The sequence below is a fragment of the Macaca thibetana genome, chromosome 9, assembly GCF_024542745.1.
Source record: "Macaca thibetana thibetana isolate TM-01 chromosome 9, ASM2454274v1, whole genome shotgun sequence".
Taxonomy (NCBI): domain Eukaryota; kingdom Metazoa; phylum Chordata; class Mammalia; order Primates; family Cercopithecidae; genus Macaca; species Macaca thibetana.
The window spans coordinates 112,830,336-112,851,689 of NC_065586.1; the positions used below are offsets into that span (position 1 = coordinate 112,830,336).

The 21,354-nt window shown below is 50.0% G+C and overlaps 1 protein-coding gene and 1 pseudogene across 6 annotated transcripts in view; one reads left to right on the forward strand and one right to left on the reverse strand.

Annotated features, from left to right (window-relative positions):
• Window positions 1-21,354, reverse strand: part of HSPA12A (heat shock protein family A (Hsp70) member 12A) — a 182,865-nt gene that overhangs the window by 69,605 nt on the left and 91,906 nt on the right. Inside the window, exon 1 of one of the 6 annotated variants that reach the window (XM_050803959.1) lies at window positions 3,365-3,511. The exons of the other annotated variants lie outside the window; for them this stretch is intronic. Coding sequence (XP_050659916.1) covers window positions 3,365-3,404 — 40 coding nt within the window. The 5' untranslated portion in view covers window positions 3,405-3,511. Of the gene's footprint in view, window positions 1-3,364; window positions 3,512-21,354 lie in introns of those variants that run through there. 6 annotated transcript variants of the gene reach the window in all.
• Window positions 10,716-12,064, forward strand: LOC126962677 (60S ribosomal protein L5-like; annotated as a pseudogene).

The window sequence follows — 21,354 nt, forward strand, 5'->3', positions numbered from 1 at the left end:
AGCGCCCTGTCACTGCCATATACAATTTGGTGGCTGTAGGAAGCAGGGCAGCCACTCTCTATTAGCTGCAGGCCTACTCAACACAAGTTGCTGAGGGCCTATGACATGTCAGGCACATGCCAGGAGAGGCTGTTCAGCTTGACCACCTGGGGCCTGCATCCCATGGCCTAGGTCCTTATCTTTACTCCGTCCTGTTCCAGCTGTGCGCTGCCAGGACTGTCAGCTTTTTCCTCTGTGAAATGGGGATAATGGGGTGCCCCTCATAGTCATTCATTCAACAATAAATATGGGTCAGGGCTAAATGATATAACTCAATATTCCCAGGTTTCAGCATACACTAAGTCCTCAATAAATGTCAATGTTTAAAATGTTTATTTTTATTCAGATGAACCTCCAGGATGGCATCTCCAAAGCCCAATGCCAGGCCTCGAGAGATACCCTCAGCCCAGGCAAAACTGCCTGCCCACATCCCTCTCCTCGAGCCCCTGCCCTGCAAAAAATGACTTGGTTTCCACTCCCCAGGCCTAGCCCTGACTTGGTCACCATAGGAGCTATCCCTGTCTGAACCACTCTGTCCACTCCCAATTCATCTCACCATTATAGGGCTCCATGTGTCAACCCACTCAGGTCAACGGGGAGGGGGCAGGATCATCTCAAATTTTGCTGTCCAACACCCAGACCCTCAAGTGTGGCCCTTCAGATTTTGTAAATTAAGTAATTTAAACATCTTATTAAGAAAATTTGCAAACATACACAAAGTAAGCAGAATAGTAACGAACCGCCACTCCCCATCACCCAACTACCACATTTTGCCATTCTTGTTTCATTGGCACACACCTCTGCCCACTCCCCACCCCACCCCAACTGCACTTGTTGGAGACGATTTCATGGCCAGTCTTTCTGACACCACCCCCCAACACCACCTACCCACCACCAAACCCTTCCCCAACCCAGGACTCCCACTGCTCACAAATCCCAACAGTGTGATATCTGTGGCATTCATTCTTTTGCACCGAAAGCATTCTGGAAATCCTTCCCGGGAAGCACAACCATTTTTATGTCCTTAATAGAGTGGTAACCACTGCGCATGTGCATAACGGCTGTATGCACAGGTTGGTGCCCCGGAATCAGTTGGCCTGGGTCCCAATCAACACTTCCCAGATGTGTGACCTTGGATAGGTCACTTAAACTGTATTCAGATTTCCCACCCTGGAAGGGGAGAATGCTGGTAACAGGTTTGTTGTGAAGCTTTAAAACAATAAAATAATGCATGCTGTTTTCCCAGCAATGACGAAACCTCAGAAATAGGTGTGGGGGTGGGGGGCAAGCCAACTCTGCTCCTATGCAATACTATTCACATCCTCCATTTTACAGATAAAGGGAGAGGTGCCCAGAGGCACGGTGAGCAGTCAGGGACAGCTCGCTCATCAGGTCGGTCTCTGTCCTAAGTCCATGCACCTGGAATTCTCACTGGCCACCTTGAACTGGAGATGACTGGAAGTGAAGAAACAAATACTCCAGAACAGACCCAGAGGAGCGGTGGCAGGTGGCCCAGCACACCAGGTATGGGTGCCCCCATCCTGGATGGGATTTCTCCCAGCACTGTGCGTATGTGTGTATATATGTGTGTGTGTGTGTGTGTGTGTGTGTGTGTGTGTGTGTGTGTGTGTGTGGGGTAGGATAGGGGTGCTGCATTTGATTCACAAGACAAAACAGTGTTGGGAAGGGTGTGGGGAGTGGGTACACATTCCTGCCCACTTCTGATTTGACAAATCCTATGCCCAACCTTGCATTTGATATCATCACCCACTCTATCCCAGCATGAGACCCAAGAAACTGGCTCACTAATTCTCAGGGGTTAGCAATTCAACGCCCCTACTTATCGTCCTAAAAAAAATTTTTATTTTCTGACTTAAAGGAAAAAAAGTAGGAAAAAAAAAGAGTCAATCCAGTTGCTGAGTGACAGTCAGACAAAGACAGCTGCCAGTCCATTGCCTGCGTTCGCCAGCTGAGGAAGAGTACAGGCGGGGGCAGACTGGGTGTATGTTTGGGGACCTGGGCTCTCCGCTGCCTCTTCCTGGAGTGAGCCCTGTCAGGATCCCCCACCCCCCATCCTGCACTCCCCCACCACTGCAGTGCCGCGTGGGGAGGCACCTCCCTGATCCGCAGGAACAATGGGCTGGGGTGGGGGCAGGTGCGGCTTGGAGTGCAGCAGAGGGTGGGGGCCTCGGGCCCAACAGCAAGACAGGGAACGCGGCGCAGATGGTGGCTGTGCTGCCACTGGACTCAGTTTCTCCAGCTTTTGGGGCTCCGCAGAGCCAAGCGCTCGTTTGGTGGCTGAATCTCCCTTGCGTCCGGGCATTTTAATTTCATCCTCGCAGGCGGCTTGCCTGTCGCTCCCGGGAAAGCTGCCTGGGCCGCGCTCCTCTCCCCGGCGGCCGCTCCGGCCGAGGCCCTGCAGGTCAGGGACGCGCGGCGCCTCCATGCGCCCAACTTTCCCCACTTGGGACCCACAGGAAAACAGGAATCCTGGCCAGTCGGGCCCTCCGTAGGAGAAGCCTTGATTTACAGCCCTGGGCTCCGAAACCTGCTCCTCCTCTTCCCGCAACCCCATTCTCCGTCCTCTGCGGCTCCCCCACCCTTCGGAGCCCTAATCACGCTCCCCAAAGAAAGCGGCCCTAGCACATCTGCAAAATGCGAGCGTCTGTCCTCCGCACTGGGTGCCTCCTCCTGCCCCCCGCAAGGAGGGGGCCATCGAACCCCCGCCGCTTCACCCTTCCCCAGCCCAGTGAGTCCCTGGGGATGGGCGGGGAGGTGGGTGAGAAGCCCTTCGGCCGCAGCTGCAGCCCCCACTCCTGGCGCGAGCGTCCGGCCGGGGTGGGATAGGGCGAGGGAACAGGTCCAAATTTCCGATTTCCCCAAGGCTCCCACTCCTGCCTCGCTGAGTCACGAAAATTAGCCGCTGGGGTCACCCGGCCACCCGGCGGCCGGCCCTTTACCCGCCCAGCGCCGGCCTCCGCAGCCCATCGCGCGGGGGCTGCACAAGCGGGGCGGTCCTCAGCCGCACGCGCGACCGGCCCCGCAGGAGGCGCCACCCGAGGCAGGGACCTACCAGGCGCCCCAGCGGGGGCTGCGGAGTCCGCACCCTGGTGGGGCGCAGAACACGTGACCCACGGGCCGCCTCCGGTCCCCCGGCCCCCTGCCCCGCCGCTGCTGACCCCGGCCCCGCCCTCCAGAACTGGATGCAGCGCGGGCGTCCCCACTTTTCCACGGCGCGCGACGGGGTGCGGGGCGCAGGGCCGAGCGCGCCTCCACCCTCCCTGCCCCGCCAGCCGCGGCCGCAGGACCCGCAGCCTGCGCTCACCTCGGGGCCCGTCGCTGCCGCCGGCCTCCTTGTCCGCCATGGTCGCGCAGCCCTGGCCCGCGAGGGGAGCCTCCGGCGCAGCGCCCGTGCCCGTGAGGGTCTCTGTCCGCGTCCGCGGCGGCGCTCGGGCCGTGTATGAACCGCCGGGCAGCGGGAGCGCTGCTCTGACGCGGCTACCGCCGCAGCCACGGCTCCTCCCCGGGCCCCGCCCCGGCCCGCCCCGGCCCGCCCCGCGCCCCTCCCCTCCGAGCTCCGGCCGGCCGGCCGAGAAAGGTCGGGGGAGGAGGGCGCGGGGAACTGCCCGGTCCCGGAGCTGCGCTCCCCGCCCACCCAGAGAGGCCCACCGGGGCCGCCTCTCCTCTCCCGGCTTCGGGACCAAGCTGTCGCCCCGCAATCAGCCGCGGCGGGGGTGGTGGCGCGCCCGGGGCTGCGCGGCGGGAGCTGATTTCAGGCCCTCGGGGCCCCGCGGCGCGTCCGCTCTTTGGAAGGCACCGAATGGCCAGGCCTGGAGCCCTTCAGCAAACCCAGCGCGCCCGGCGCTCTCCCGAGGACGCCCGCGCCAGTCCCCACCGGCTTCTGTCTGTCCCCCAGGGTCCCAAGGGAGCGGCCCAGGACCGGCGCAAAGGCGGGCTGGGTGGACCCCGGCGCGGGTAGGACCCAGGCTGCAGACCAAGGACCTGCGAGCCCGGGGCACCGCCTCCAGGCCGCCTGCAGGACTCCATGGCAACTCCGGACCCAGGGAGGTGCTTGCAGCGGAGGCTGAGTCGCGCCTTCCATATATGGGATCTCGCTGGGCCCTCCTTAGAAGTCTGAGAATAACGATATTAATAATGCAAGGCTTCAGTGGCGAATGATTCATACTCCCTGTCCCCGGCTCCTCCACACACACGCGCCGCTGGCACCTGTTTGGGCCTGGCCAGGACCCCCTGGGTCCGCGGTGCCACCACCCTGTCTTGGCAAACGAGGGCAGTAATAGGAATCCAAGGAGCACCGTCTCTGGGTCCTTTCCGGGTGCCTGGCACTGTGCTACCTGCCTGGTGCTTTACCTCTATCTCCTTTCTTCCCCATAACTAGTATTTTGCAGATAAGGAAACAGGATCCGCAGGGTTACAATATCGCACCCAGCAGGTGAGTCGCGGAGCTGGGATTCCCACCCGGCTGTAACCACCAGCATCCCTCATTTCCAGAAATGGGTGGCATTTCCCAAAGATCACCTAGGGGAGGCTTCATCGTACAACCCCGTTATGGATGACAGAATGGGCAGAGAGCTGCTGCCAGAGCCTGGAGACCAGGTGATGGTTGAGTGACAAGTTCAAAACACCAAACTTGTCTTCTGTCTGCCTGCATTAAATGTACAGTTCCTGGTTGTGTATGAAACCACAGTCAAGCTACTTAACCTATCTGAGCCTCAATATTCTCATCTGTGAAATGGGTGTAACAGGAGATCCCACTTCATGAAACTGAAGATTAGATGAGACTATGCATGAACATGCTTAGCTTGGGATCTAGCACATGGTAAAAATCATTAAGTCACTAATGGCTCCAGAAAGCCCTCCCTGCCTGTGTGCCTGCCACAGCCTGCCCACAGCTCCCCCACCCTCCTGTCTCACCCCTTCAGTCCAGGCTTTGTGATCTCGTCTGTCCCCACCCTGCTCCAGCTCCAGCCGCTCTGATTCTTCAATCCCTCTCACCCACCCCTGCTTCTCTTATGCTGGTATTTCAAAGACATGAAAATGTGCTTGATGCCTGGATCACCCGTCCCCTCATCTCACCACCACCAGCAACCTGAGAACCACTTCTCCTCAGCATGAACTGCCCAACTCCAGGAAGGCTTCCCGGCATACCCGTGCTGGCCAGGGGGCCCCTCCTCAGTGTCCTCAAGGCACTCGTTCCTCCCCATCAGACCAGGGCATCAGGACATTGGCCTTGGCAGCCTGTCAGAAGCAGCAGAAACCCGCAGCCCCTGCGCATCTGCCTCCTGCTGCGGAAAGGCCTTGGGCATCACCTGCCCTTACAGGACTTCCAGCCACAGTGACATGAGGGTGCGTGAGAAGGATGTGAGGTGACATGCAGGCCCCAGTGCTGGGGGCAGAGAGCAGAACATTTTTGATTTGCAGGGGAGCATGAAAGGCAGCGCACACTCTGCCTGGGATTTGCCCTCACAGTCTTCATGCTCATCACGCTAATTATGACGCGCCCTGCTGAGCACACGATCCCGCCCACCAGTGAAGGGCTGTTGTGGTCTCACCTAGCTCTCATGGTGGCCCTTGCGGTTTTGCAGGAGAGGAAAGGGAAGCATTCAAAGGCTGAGGCACCTGTTCAGGCAAGCTCTGGCCATCAGCAGCAGGGCTGGGGTTCAAGGCCCAGCACGCCACATCAAGGAAGGGTTCCCACCTTCCTCCCTGGAGTCTTCTTCCCCAAAAGCAGCCAGAGTGAAAGCATGTCATTCTCCTGCTACAAGGTCCTACACAAATTGGCCTCCTGATGCCTCAGTGACCTCAGCTCCTTCCAACTCTCCCGTTTCCCCAAAAGCTCCACCTCGCGGGGGTGGGGGGCTCACTCCCCAGGACACATTCTTCAAGAGAATCAATCACGTGGCTTGCTCCTCCCAGAACACTCTATCTAACTACTGCCCGCCCCCACTGGGAAGAGAGTCCCAGGAGAGCAAGATCGTGGACTGTGTTGCCAGCTCTGTATCTCTGTCTAGAACAGCACCTGGCACATGGCAGGCACTTAATAAATCCTTGATGCTGGGCCGGCTGAATCAGTAAGTGAAGCGGGAACAGAGCCCAGCACACAGACATTCTGCCGATCCCCGGGGTTCATGCCTTTCCACAGCCCCAGCTGTCTCAGGGCACGCCCAGACTCGTGGGAGGTTGCTCTGTACCAAGTTCCCTCAAGCTCTCCTCCAAAGACTCCTCCTCACAGTGCTCTCTGTGGGTACACTGCAGCACCCTCTATACCATGTCTTCTCTACGCTCCACACCCTCCACAGGCTGTGGACTGTGGTAGCAGGTGGAGAGAATGTTACACATCTCGGTTGGATACGCAAGTCCTAAAATGTGGTCCAGCCCAGAGCCACGTCACCACCTTCTAGTTCCCTTCCTGCTGGTCACTCCAGCTTCAAGGGCCTGCCCTCAGGTCCCCAAAGAGCCAGTGCCTCCACTGGAAGCTTATTCTCCACTAGTTTTGCCAGGTAACCAACCCTATCTCTTCCTACAGGCCTCAGCGTGGATGGCACTTCCTCCAGGACACCACCCAGCCCTCCAAGATCACATGAGGCCCCTCCTCGCTTCTCTGTGCCCAAACCCTCATGTGCTCCTATCTTAGCACTTATCACAACAACTCCGAGGCCAGTAATATTGTTAACCCCATTGTATAGATCATCAAACTGAGATACAGAAAGGTCGCTGAGCTCAGAAGCTGCAGTGCTGAGACTAAACCTCTGAGACAAGAACTCAGGTCTCTCCAGCTTCAGGTCACCCACCTCCCCCTCTAGCTGCCAGCTCTCCAAAGCGAGGCCAGCCATGTCCACATTTGGAGCCCCCAGACCCTAGGACGGTGCCTGGCCCAGAGAGCAAAACACTGATGGAAAACAGCGCCCTCAGCTTCAGGCCTTTCTTACCCTCTCTGGGATCCCGTTCACTCACAGCCCCACAGACATTTCCCTGCCAACAGACTCCCTCTCTGCTCTTCAGCCCCCAAACAAACCCCCACCACATCCATTCATGCAAGTAGAAGTCAGAGTCCAGAGGCAGGCCCAGCTAACCGCACCAGACTGCCAGGGCACCCTGTCACCTGCAATAACTGCCAACTGTGGAAAGGGCTGGACATGCTGCACACTGGACATGCTGAATCCTCTGGCCCCCAGCTCAGAAGAAACTGAGGATAATTGTTGATGGACCAGATGCTAAGGGGAGTGAGTCCCGGGGTATGCATCAGGACAAGGAATGAGAAAAGTACAACAGGAGGAAGCAGACAGAGAACATGGGGTCAGCTGGACCAGGGTTCAAGTGGGCTCAGCTGCTCTCTGTCCACCTCAGGGGACCTGGGACATACCTCTCTGGGTCTGTTTCTTCACCTATAAAAAGGGCCCAGTAATGATAGGTAACATAATTATGGGAGATAATATATGTAAAACATTCCATTTAGAGTCGGCCTATATATGCCACAGTGAATATGACTTATTTAATTTATATATTTGGACCACAAAAATGCCATTTCCTTGTATACATTATAAATTACAGAATGGATCTACGCAAGACTTTCTTGGCTGATAAAGGCACACAGAAGATATAAGTAGCTTTTTCCATTGTAATTTTTTTTCTTTTTAATGTTTTTGTTAAGCTTAAGAAACACTGATATGAGTTCGAATGTGAACTTTGACATAGGACACTGCCCGTCAAAGCTGCTTTGGACTTTAGGATATGCCACCAGAACCCTGTCCATGAACTGAATATCATAAAAGTGACTAATTTATAACAGGACCAAGATTCAAATTTGCTAAAGCAACATAAAAACTTGCAGAGAAAACCTGGGCAAATGTCAGCCTCCTTGACCTCCAACTGTCAGTGCATTTTAGAAAGCCAAGCTTACAGCTGAATCATGGTGGCCAGTGTATACATCCTCCCTGGTCTTTCAGCCCATCTGGTGTGAATCAGCCTCTCCATTAACATTCCAGAACAACCTTCACATGTACAATGGGAGCTGCTGTGCAACTCTTTCAGGGAAAAATTCAAGGGCCAGAGGAAATTATTGCTCCGAATATCACCATCACTCAGGACTGCAATGTAAACTTTAGAAATGCCTTCTCAGGTAATGGAAGGTTATCCAAATATTTTCCGTAAGTATTTCAAATAGCAAAGGCTCATCTATGGTGAGTCTCGCAGCCGCATTCTCAGTACTGCTCAAACTCTGGCCCTGCAGAGCTGCTGGTTCATTAATAAGACGGGACATTCCGGAAGCCACATCTCAAGGAGGACAATGCAAAGTGAGACAAAGGTTCAGAGAAGAGAAACTGGCATGATCACGTGGCCAGGAGAGTTTTCACAAGGGCTGCAACTCACCAGACACAATGAGAGCCAAGGGTTTCATGTTATAGAGAAAAACGACTTTCCCCTTCTCCAGTCCACAGCCCAGTGCCTGGCTTGCAGTAGGTACTCAGTAAATGTTTGTGGATGGAATGAATAAACGGCCCAGTAAATAAATAATGGAGGTCGGGCACGGTGGCTCATGCCTGTAATTGCAGCACTTTGGGAGGCCGAGATGGGCAGATCACTTGAGGTCAGGAGTTTGAGACCAGCTAGTCAACATGGTGAAACCCTGTCTCTACTAAAAATACAAAAATTAGCTGGGCATGGTGGTGCATGCCTGTAATCCCAGCTACTTGGGAGGCTGAGGCAGGAGAAATTCTTGAACCTGGGAAGTGGAAGTTGTAGTAAGCCAAGACTGTACCACTGCACTACAGCCTGGGCAACAAGAGCAAAACTCCATCTCAAAAAAATAAAAAATAAATGAATAATAAAAATAAATAAATAATGGAGTGGAAATATGGGCTCAGAGATACTAAAGCTCTTGTTCAAAGTCACACAATTAGTGACAGAGCTAGGGTCAAACTCCAGCCCCCTGACCCCCAGCCCAGTTTAACCCTTGACCCTCGTTGGCCTCTTCTGCAAAATACAAAGTGGAAGATAGCTCGTGCTAGCTGTGATTACTTGGTGATGACTCACTGGGGCATGTATGCACAGTTGTGTGTGTTCTTCCTGGTAGCAAGCCCGTGGTCACAGTATTTGCCTGGAGGAGAGGTGCAGGCAGCACCCAGCCGAGGAGAAGGAGACCAATGACCTAGAATAAGGGTGTTACCTAAGCCAGGGGTCTGAGAGCTTCAACAGCAGTGTCCAAGAACAATGCTTGCACAGGTCTCCAAAAACACCAAGAGTTAGGAATGTACGTGTAAGTTACCATCCTCATTGCTACACTTCTCAGGGAAACCAGCACTTTTCTCAGTGGCTTCTGCAAGAGTGAGCCCAAATATTGTCTATCTTTGGGTCACTGGATGTATTAGTCCATTTGCACACTGCTGACAAAGATATGCCCGAGACTGGGAAGAAAAAGAGGTTTGATGGACTCACAGTTCCACATGGCTGGGGAGGCTTCACAATCACAGCAGAGAGTAAGAAGGAGCAGGTCACATCTTATATCTTATATGGATGGCGGTGGGCAAAGAGAAAGAGCTTGTGCTAGGGAACTCCTCTTTATAAAACCATCAGATTTCATGAGACTTATTCACTACACGAGAACAGCATGGGAAAGACCTGCCCTCGTGATTCAATTACTTCCAACGGGGTCCCTCCCACGACATGTGGGAATTGTGGAAGCTACAATTCAAGATGAGATTTGGGTGGAGACACAGCCAAATCATATCACTGGGTTCCTGGTGGCAGCCCTGTGGGAGCTGGGACCAGTCACTTGTCCCTGGGCCTCAGTCTCCTTGTCTGCAGAGCAGACCCAGCTCCTCTCCCTGCCTTACCCCCTGCTGTCTGCTCTCCTACCTGTGTCATCCCACTGATTCACCTTGAAGGGCGGCTCCTGAGAGGGGCGCTCCCCACCCAACCTGTGGTTCCACATCATATTATGCCACTTCATTTCTCCACGGTACTTATAAACTTTAAAGTCATTTTGCAAATCTGTTTATGGTGAGCCTTCCTCACTTGCTGGGCTCTTCCTACCAGCAGTGGTGAGAATGAACATTGATCAAACAACTGCTACGTGCTGGGCATCGCTCTGGGAACCTCACATCCATTGCCCCATTTATCTTCACGACCATGCAGATGAGAGAACTATACTGTTAATGTTCCCCATTTTACAGGTAAGGAAACTGAGGCCCAGAGATTAGGTACTCAGCTGTCGTGACCTAAGGAGAAAGGGACAGAGGAAGAATTTGCCCCATGGCATTCTGAGCTCAAGAACACGTATGTCTCTGTCATACCTCCATCTGGGTGCAGCGGTGTCCCCAGCTCCTAGCGCAGCACCTGGCATATGGCAGGGCCTCAAGACACGTGTTGAATGAATGAACAAATTATCAAATTAGAAGACAGAATTACAGTTCACAAACCACCCTCACATCTCTCCTCTCGCTTGAATCATGTAGCGGCACTGAGAGGGAAACATCACTATTCCCCAGTTTTTTAAGATGAGAAAACCAAAGGTCCAGTGAGACCAGGAGCAAACTTGCCTGGAGGTGGATTCTCTGTGGACGGCTTTAGCTATTTTGTTTCTTTCCAATCTTGTGCCTTATTTAACAGTTGTAGGCTCTATGTCTAGCCAAAGGTGCAAGTCTCTGTTCCGGAGGATGGGGTTTGTTAAAGTTGTCAAGAATAAGGCCTGCTTTAAGAGATACAAAGTGAAATTTAGAAGACAAGAGGGTAAAATGGATTACTGTGCTTAGAAATGCTTGGTGATACAGGATAAAAATAAGTACAACACACCCAAATACAGGATGATCGCTCACATAACTAACACAGAGAGCGTCTGTCACATTGCTTATGCCTGTATGGAAGGGGATGTGATAGTTTGTGTACCTTATGCTCATGAGCTACCAAAACATGATGTGAAGGTTGGCCTGACAAATTATGCTGTGGCACATTGTCCTGGCCTGCTGCTGGCCTGCAGGCTTCTCAACAGGTCTGGCATGGGCAAGATCTATGAAGGCTAAGTGGAGGTGACTGGTGATGAACACAATCTAGAAAGCACTTATGGTCAGCCTGGTGCCTTCACCTGCTATTTGGATGCAGGCCTTGCCAAAACTACCTCTGGCAATAAAGTCTTGGGGGGCCTTGAAGGGAGCTGCGGATGGAGGCTTGTCTATCCCTCATGTTACTCAATAATTCCCTGGTTATGATTTTGAAAACAAGGAATTTAATGCAGAAGTGCATCGAAAGCACATCATCGGTCAGAATGTTGTGGATTATATGCATTTCCTAACAGAAGATGATGAAGAGGCTCACAAAAAGCAATTCTCTCAATACATAAAAAACAGCGTAACTCCAGGCATGGAGGAGGTATAGAAGAGAGTCATGCTGCTATGCAACAGAATCCAGTCTATGAGAAGAAACCCAAGAAAGAAGTTTAAAAAAAGAGAGGGGCAGGGCGCAGTGGCTCACACCTGTAATCCCAGCACTCTGGGAGGCCAAGCGGGAGGATTGCTTGAGCCCAGGAGTTTGAGACCAGTCTGGGCAACATAGGGAGACCTCATCTCCACAGAAACTAAAAGTTAGCCGGGCATGGTGGCGTGTGCCTGTCATCCCAGCTATTTGAGAGGCTGAGGTGGGAGGATTGCTTTAGCCTGGGAGGTCGGGGTTGCAGTGAGCTGAGACCATACCACTGCACTCCAATGTGAATGACAGAGCAAAATGAAGAAAGAGGAAGGAAGAAGGAGGAGGAGAAAGAGGAAGAACATGAACAAGAAGAACAAGAAGGAGAAGAAAAATGAGAGGAAGAGGAAGAGGAGGAGGAGCAAGAAGAAGAAGGGGGAGGAGGAGGAGGAGAAAAGGAAGAAGAGAGAAGGAAGAAGAAAGAAGAACTAGTAGTGGGTGACAGTGGGGAAACTGTCCCAAAATGTCCCTTGCTCAGAAGAAAGATCAGGCAGCTCAAAGGAAGGTGTGCTTCCTCAGAGCTCAGGATCAGGCTGCTGAGAGCTAAACTAAACAACAATTTTCCATGAAGATTTTTCAAATAAAGACAATGAACTTATGGACCAACCAACAAAAAATAAATAAATAAGTAAAAATTAAAGTTGCATGTACATTTTGCATTCTATTCCACAATATATCTGTTTTCTCAACAAAACTAACATCTTAGATTTCCATTACTTGTTTCTAAAATGTTTTACTGTGAAAAATTTCAAGCATCCAGAAAAGCAGAGAGAATGCTATAATGACCCCTCAGGTACCCATCACCCAAATTAATTTTTAAAAATCAATTCTAAGTAAAATTGCTTTCCCAGGAAAAAAATAACAGTTGCTATCATTTGCACTTTATGTGTAAATATGCTGACATGGTTTGAATGTTTGTCCCCTCCAAATCTCATGTTGAAATGTGACTTCCAATGTTGGAGGTGGGACCTGGTGGGAGGTGTTTGGGTCATGGGGACAGGTCCCTCATAAATGGCGTAGCACCATCCCCTCGGTGATGAGTGAGTTCTCAGTTCACTGACTCTTCCTCTGCTCTCTCTTGCTCTTGGTCCTACCATGTGTCGTGCCTGCTCCCCATCTGCCTTCCACCATAATTGTAAGCTTCCAAAGGCCTCACCAGAAGCCAAGCAGATGCCAGTGCCTTGCTTTCTGTACAGCCTGCAGTGCCATGAGCCATTTACACTTCTTTTCTTTATGAATCATCTAGTCTCAGCTATTTCTTTATAGCAACACAAAAATGGACTGACACATATGCTTACTTAGTTTTCACAATTCTCCCTCTAAGAAGTCCACACTTATATTGGCCTCTATTTCAGATGGGGACATTGAGGGTGGTGAGGTCAAGTCACCTGCTGGAAATCTTGGGGCTAAAAGGGGCAGAGCCAGTCTGCTTAACCACCAAGTGGCCCTGCCAAGAGCCTGGAGGTTAAGCAAGTGCTTTAAAACAATTCAAGGAAATGGGGCTATGTCCTCTTTCTTTGAGGCCTAAAGTTTGCATTAAAGTCATATGGTTTCTGGAAGTATCCCACGGCAAGTCAGGCAACACACCTGGTCATCCCTTCATCCTCCCCTCATTTATTCTCATTCAGCCTCTCCCTCCCTTATTCATTCTCTCTGTCAGTCATTCTCTCCTTTCATCAGACACATGCTATCACATAAAATCTAACCAGACACAGGCCCAGCCCTCAAGAAGCACTCAGACCTTGTGAAAGAGAGAGAAACAAACATAACCAAAATTCAAGGCAGACTTCAACCAGGACCCTCATGTATGAAATTTACAAGAAAATTTCACCTATCTTCTGCTTCAGGGAGCAAAAGGGCAGGGGGCAGGGAGTGCAGAAGTTAAGGATGTGGGTTGGGGAGTTAGATTATACTTGCTCCATCCCCGCCTAGCTGTGTGGCCTTGAGTGACTCATGTACCCTCTCTGATTCACTTGTAAAAGAAGGTTGACATGAACCCTCTTATACTAGGACCATTGGAACATTTCCTTAGATAATGCTTAACCCAGTTTCTGCAACAAAGGAATCTCTCCATCAATGTTAGCCATTATAACTGGCCATTACCTATAGCCCACTCTCAGTAATGACTCCTGACCTGCCTGAGTGAGGCAGGAGCTTTGTAAGAGAATGTATGCATTTGCAAGCCAGCTAGGATGTTTTCCTTAACAGGAATTTTCTCAGAAAGTCTGTAAATCAGGAAGATAAAAATCCTCAGCCTTCCCTACTCAGCTGGCCAAGGTATGTTGACTACGTGTGGGAAGTACGATCTGGTGGTCAGCAGAGCAGGGACAAAGACGCCCTGTTGTTTCACAGCCTGGCGCTGGCAAGCTGGTATGCTGGCACAAATTCCATGATCTTGCAGGGCAAACCCACGGGCAGTGGGGCCAGGATGACCAGGGCAAGGCCTGTGGGCTCAGACAGGGCTGTGTCCCATTCAGCCTCTCTCCAGGACATCCCTCTTCCTGGGTAAGGACCAAGAGGACCCCGAAAAGACACCTGGCACACTGAGCATTTCACTAGCTGCAGTTATCACTATGATCAGTGGTGAGATAACACCCGACCTGGGCTCAGGATCCCTGGCTCCAAAGGTTCTGTCTTTTGCTGTGTGGCTTTGCACAGGTCACCTAACCTCTCTGATGCCCAGTCTCCCCATCTGTACAATGAGGACAAAAATCACACTTATTCTTCCTGCCTCATCCTGCCTGTCATAGACCTGGAGTGGAATCCCAACTTTGCTGCTTCTTAGTTTGTGATCTTAGTTATTGAAAGCCTTATTTTCCTCATCTGTGAATGGGAATAATTATGGCACCCACCTCCCAGGGCACAGATTCCATGATCCTGGAGGGCAAACCCCTGCAAAGAGTCTGAAAGTAAAGTAAGCGTTCTAAAAGAATTCAAGGAAATGGGTCTACGTCCTCTCTCTTTTGTGAAGAGTAAGTGAGACGAAGCGTGTAGAGTGTGTGGTCTGGAGTCTGGCACGTGGTACCCGCTCCAGGATAGAGAAAGGAGCTCCTCGGTAGAGAAGGGCTGCATCACTAGGAGTCTAATCATACGGTGCTTGCTCATTTTCTGCTGGGTACTAAGTCAAGCACTCAGCTACCTCATTTCACCTTCCCAAGAGAGCTGGCCTCATGTTGGGGCAGGAGCAGCCCTCGTAGGCAACACGGTGGAGACATGGGCTGGGCCTTCCTCTCCCCACTCTGGCAGGGGTCAGCTACGTGCAATGTAGTCACCACTGGCTACACAGCCAGGCAATGCCCCCAAACTGCTCCACCGAAGTCCTTCCCAGGCTAGCAGTGTGGTGGAAGGGAGGAGAAGGAAGTGGACTCTTCCCTAACCAGCCTGTACCTGGACAGTCTTCACTCATAACAGACAGAAAACACACTGTGTTGACCCATCCCCCCTCAGCTCACTGCGAGGATGGAAAGTCCTAAGATCCGGATAAAGATAAAAGGACCAAATAAAAGAAAATTACTTATTTCATCCCCCAAAAGGTTTGTTATTTTCTATGTTTCCTATTTTGTCTAGTATCCTGATAAAGTTCTAAGTTTAGAGCAAAAGAAGAATTAAAGAAAAAAATCAAAATATTAAACTGTTTAAAAGTTAAGTTTCTGGTTTTTAGAAACTAAGAAAATTGGGGATAAGAAGAAAAATAGACACCGAGTAGGTTGCATCAATGTGATCTAACAGGTATGTAACGTGCATGTGAGCCTAAGTGTGGACATGTAAATGCATCTGTATCTCTGAGAGTCCAAGAACTAAATACTCAAAAGTCACAAAGAAATATGATCAAGAAGAAACATACAGATAAATAAAAATATGAACAAAATGACCGATCTCATCAGTAATTTATTTCTGTGTGTATATGGTTAGACACTTATTAAACACAGGGTAGGTTATAAAACAATAGAACAATAACATCTAATAATGAGATCACGGTAGAGTCTATACTTCCATACATACATGGATGGAGCCATTGTAAACTAAGGAGTTGCATACTTTGGAAAATCATATATGGTAACATTTAGAAAACGCTGACCAGTTAATCCTTCTCTTAGAAATTATGTCAAAAGAAAACAACTATATTTATCCATGTATTATTATTATTATTATTTTTGAAACGGAATCTCACTGTGTCACCCAGGCTGGAGTGCAGTGGCGCGATCTTAGCTCACTGCAGCCTTCACCTCCCGTGTTCAAGTGATTCTCACAACTCGGCCTCTAGAGTAGCTGGGATTACAGGAGCCTACCACCATGCCCGGCTAATTTTTGTTATTTTTACTAGAGATGAGGTTTCACCATGTTGGCCAGGCTGGTCTCCAACTCCTAACCTCAAGTGATCCACTTGTCTTGGCCTCCCAAAGTGCTGGGATTACAGGTGTTAGCCACTGCTCCTGGCCTATTCATGTATTTTTAAACGTTAATTGATCCCAGGAGTACAATTAAATACAATTACAAACATAAATATGAAGGTGGTGGCCAGGCACAGTAGCTCACATCTGTAATCCCAGCACTTTGGGAGGCTGAGATGAGCAGATCGCTCGAAGCCAGGAATTCGAGACCAGCCTGGCTGACCTGGTGAAACTCCGTCTCTACTAAAAATACAAAAATTAGCCAGGCATGGTGCTGCATGCCTGTAGTCCCAGCTACTCAGGAGGCTGAGGCATGAGAATCGTTTGAACCCAGCAGGCAGAGGTTGCAGTGAGCCAAGATCACGCCACTGCACTCCAGCCTGGGTGAAAGAGTGAGACTCCATCTCAAAAAAAAAAAAAGGGGGTGTAGTAACATGAGAAAATGTCACTTATTAAGTGGGGGGTTGGGGAAGAGGCTAAGTGCAGTGGCTCACGCCTGTAATTCCAACACTTTGGGAGGCCAAGACGGGCAAATTGCCTGAGCCCAGGAATTCAGGACCAGCCTGGGCAACATGGCAAAACCCCATCTCTACCAAAAAACAAACAAACAACAAATACAAAAATAAAGAGCCAGGCATGGTGGGGTACACCTATAGTCATATCTACTTGGGAGGCTGAAGTGGGAGGATCACCTGAGCCCAGGGAGGTTGAGGCTGCAGTGAGCTGTGATTGTTGCACTGCAGCCTGGGCAACAGAGCGAGACTCTGTCTCAAAAAAGAAAACAAAATTGTAAAAGCAGAAAAATCATCCGTATATAATGATGATGACCACTAAAAGTATGCATACGAACAGCTCCTAGCCTGTAGAAAGATCAAACAGTTGTGCTAAAGTGGAAGGATAATGAGGGAGGCTTTGTTGCTTCCAGGTTTCCTTTAAGGCTTTAGAATCTTTTTCTATCTCCCTCTTTCTCTGAACTCTGCCCGAAGACCGATGCCTCTCACTTCCAGGGAAGGGTGGGGGGCTGTATCTAACTCAACCGTCACTCTGGCTCTTGCCATTTGATTTGGTTCCTAAATTGTGTTACTCTTTCTCGAAAATGTAGCTCTCAAAACAAACTGGCTGGTGTGCTTGTGAGATCAGAGACAGACAAGCTCCAGCAAATACTTGATTCGAGAAAACACATTACACTGTATGCTGGGGCCAAGGAATTTCACATTTGGACAAGAAATGTCAGTCCCCACAAAAGGCCTTCTGAGGCCCCCAGAGTGAGCTCAGAATGGCTGCCCTTCCCTGAGCCTGCTCGCCTTGGCACACAGGCACCCCCTGGGCAACGGCCCATGTGGGTGGGGCTCATTCTACCCCCATAACCCAAGGCCTGCCGCCACCTCTCAGCCTGTTCTGAATCTCGTGCCCCTTTGAGAATCTGATAAGTGCTTAGACTTTGCAAACCGTTCTGAAGGGTTTATAGATCTACATGGTGGGAGTTCATTCATTCATCCATTCACTCATTCACTCATTTGTGCACTAAAACAAGCACGGATTAAGGGTCTGTTATGTATTAGGCCACAAGGATAAATATAAAGGTGGGAAAACACAGTTCATGGTCTTCAGTGGGAGATGAAAAGCAGGAGAATACAACTTCCAATGAATTGAGGGCGGGCCAGTCCAGGTATAAAGTTGCACCAATATCAAAAACTAATATTGAACTCTTACTAGATGCCAGGCATCCTTCTAGGCCTTCTCCAAGGAGTATGTGACTCATTGTGGATTATGTTTAATTCACTTGATCTTCCAACAACCCTAGAGACAGGCAATAGTATTATATTCATGTTACAAGCTAGGAAACGGAGGCACAGGAAAGGTTCAATAACTTGTTTAAGGATGGTCAGCAAAAAAGTTGGAGACCTGGAACTCTTACCACTCTGGTGCTCAGACTGGTAACCAAGCAGCCTCTGCCACAGTAGGCTTAGCTGGGGGAAATGGGGGATGACCTGCAAATGGGAGAAGGCCCCCAGGATTCCTGGAGTTCTCTCTGTGAATTGGCATGTTAGTGTTATGGATTTTGCCTGTGTCCCAGGAGCTGGGTTAACAGCATGAGCCTCCCAGGGAGAAGCAGCCCTCGCATGGGCCGACCCCTCCAGGTCCAACTGACAGGTCTGATGATCAAAATCCAGACACCAGAAACTGTCCACATAGGGCAATGCTGAGTGTACCCATGTAAACAACCAGGCCCCTCTCCCAAGGTCACCTGACTTCCCTCCAAATGCCCTTCCCTTCAACAGCAAAGAGTGAGAGGGAGGATCTCCAGAATTACATTCACCATCCACACATGGCAGGAGGTTGGACAAATGCAAAATCACCTGGAGACAGAATGTCTTTCAGGCTGAAACCGGGAAGAAAGAGAGGCAGTGGAGGTCAGGGTTAAGAGTACCGGCCTGGGTTTGATTTCTTGCTCTGTGACTTTGGGCACTGCTTGGTACCTTGGTTTGGTCACCTGTAAAATGGGGATAATAACTGTACCTACTTCATGGGGATGTGATGAAGACTAAAGGCGTTCATACATGTGCAGGGACAGTGATAACACGAAAGAGCCAAGGATTGTCAGTTGCTATTGATTAGAGACTGAGCAATCTATTAGCATGGCCACATCCAGATAAATACAAATCTCATCTATTTCTCTACCTATGAAATATGTGCGTACAAAATATGTGCATTTAAAAGACTAGAAGGCAATGCACTAACATATCAATAGGAGTAGCCTCTGCATAGTAAGATCGGTGACTTATTTTTTTCTTCCCACTTCTCCAACCCCACAACATTTTCAATAGGTAACATGTTTTTTCTTTTATAATAAGAACAGGATCAGTAAATGATTATTTAACATCCACCCAACAGAAGTGGGACAGGTGGTTTAGAAGCAGAGGACAAGGTTGGAAAGGATGTCTTAATGCTAGGTGCCTAACAGTGTTCAGGGAAGGTACGTCGATACATGGATTTCAGTCTCTTTCAGACCCATGTCCTGTCTTCTGAGAAGCATCGCTAGCTCTGCTCACCCTTGCCCCACACTCAGTCCCCTTTCACTCTGCCCATATGCAGGCCTCCTATTGGCATTGCCCTGTGACTTCTGATTGCCGTTTGTGAATCACCTACTATGTACCAAGCTCTGGGAGACTAATTCACTGGGTGAGCTCTGAGCTGAGGTCCAGAAAGCAAATGACTTGCCCAGGACCACCCGGCCAGGAGGTGGCATGGCTGGAAGTCACACCCACATCACCTATCACTTCAAGTCCAGAGCTCATCTTACTGGACAGCTCCATGATACAGGAAAGTCTTGGGTTACAGGAATATGAGGCTAGTGGGGATGGTTCCTGGTTTCCGGTTGGAATCCCTGCCTGTGGATCATTTGTGTTTTTGTGCACGTGCATGCATATGTGATTGTGTGTGCATTAAAATGCACTGTAAAGGGAGAGGGAAAGAGAGGAAGTGAGAGAAAAAGAAATTATATATATATATATCTCAAATGTTTCTCAAAGACTCTAAGAACGGATAGCAAAACACGGAGCTTGCTCAGGTTTTTTGAAGGATCAGAGAAACTGAATTTAAAACCAAGGAAATAAAGAGGGTGGACTCAGATGAATAGATAATAGAAAACCCTGATCCTGTGGAATGCTCTGGCGTGAAGGCAGGCCTCGGCTGATTCTAGATCCTGGTTCCTGACAACAGAATCCTGGAAGTGCAAGGTCAGAAGGAACTTTAAAGGTGATGTTGATGCAGAAACCCCTTCTGCTGCACCCCAGACAGCCGGCTTGTTTCAGTATCTCTTTCGACTGGAACTCAGGACCTGAAGAAACAGCACATTCCCTCGTCTCAGAGAAATGTCAGCAGCTCCTCCTCTCATAGCTGTTTTCTCTTTGGTCTTAATTTCACCCATGGAGTAATGCAGAATAAATCTGCGCTTCTATCCAAGAAAGTTTCTGTAGCCATTAAGGTATCTCCAGCTGCAAATAATCAAAAGTTCTAACTCAATAACAAGTCATTTCAGAGGTAGTTCTGTCTCCATCTCTGTGGCTCTGCCCAGTTTCACTGTTAGCTTGACCTCAGAAGGTCAGCAAGATGGCAGCTGCCCCTCCCTGTGTGCTTTGGAGCCACTCAGTGTCCAGAGGAAGAAGATGTTAATATGTCTTCCTGTGGGTCTTTCTTCCCAGAAGCCCCCCAGCCGACCTCTCCTCACTTCCTATTGGACAGAACTAGATCTCATGACCACTCTGAAGTCTAAACCAATGATGGGCAAGGACAATGGAGTTACCTTAATTGGTTTAAGTGGATCTGGGCTTACCTCTGAGCTGGGGACAGGGTCACCTTCTGTGAGGATGAACAAAATCAGGGCTCTTCCATCAGGGAATAAAGGGGAAATGGATGTTGAGTAAATGACAGTGCCTTTGACAGCATCCAGTACTGGGGTTGCAGAGGGATAGAAGACATCTCCTCAGGTGGAGTTCAGTGGTTTGTGCTTGATATGGTTTGGCTGTGTCCCCACCCAAATCTCATCTTAAATTGTAGCTCCCACAGTGATTCCCACATGTTGTGGGAGGGACCTGGTGGGAGGTGATTGAATCATGGGACTGGGTCTTTCCCATGTTATTCTCATGACAGTGAATACGTCTCATGAGATCCGATAGTTTAATAAAGGGGAGTTTCCCTGCACAAGTTCTCTTCTCTTGTCTGCCGCTATGTGAGATGTGCCTTTCACCTTCCACCATAAGTGTGAGGCCTCCCCAGCCACATGGAACTGTGAGCCCATTAAATCTCTTTCTTTTGTAAATTGCCCAGTTTCGGGTATGTCTTTATCAGCAGCATGAAAATAGACTAATACAGTGCTTACCCAGGATCCACTCATTCTCCTTCTGCCAGAGCAGCACCTATTTTTGCTCTGAGGAATGAGCTCCTCCTTGAGGCCCTCAGCCCAGGAACATGTCCTCTTCAAGGCATGGTTAATCAGCTTCTTTGGTGATTATATGAGCTGCCCCATATCTTTCTAGTACATTCTTTTTTATAGCTGCAATAGCCAGACTCAGTTTCTATTACCTGCAGCCGAAGAACTCTAACCAGCCCATCAGACTCAAGGGCACTGAGAGCTCCCTGGTTCACTCTCCCGTGCTGGTAGCAGCCTAAGAACAGTGTGCAGAGCCCTGGAGTTTAGAACCCAGGATCAAGAGTCAGAAACTGGATTCATAGCAATCCTGTGACTAGCTGTGTGACCTTAAATAAGTCACTCCACACCTCTGATCAGTCAGTCCCTGGAATCTCCTGGTTCCCAGCAGGACTGGAAAGAAAACACATGAATGTGCCCTCAAACTCAAGACAACCCACTAAAGTTGGGGGCCGTAGTCATAAGCCATAATGCCCCATGTACTTGCTCAATGAATTATCAAATTCCAAATCACAT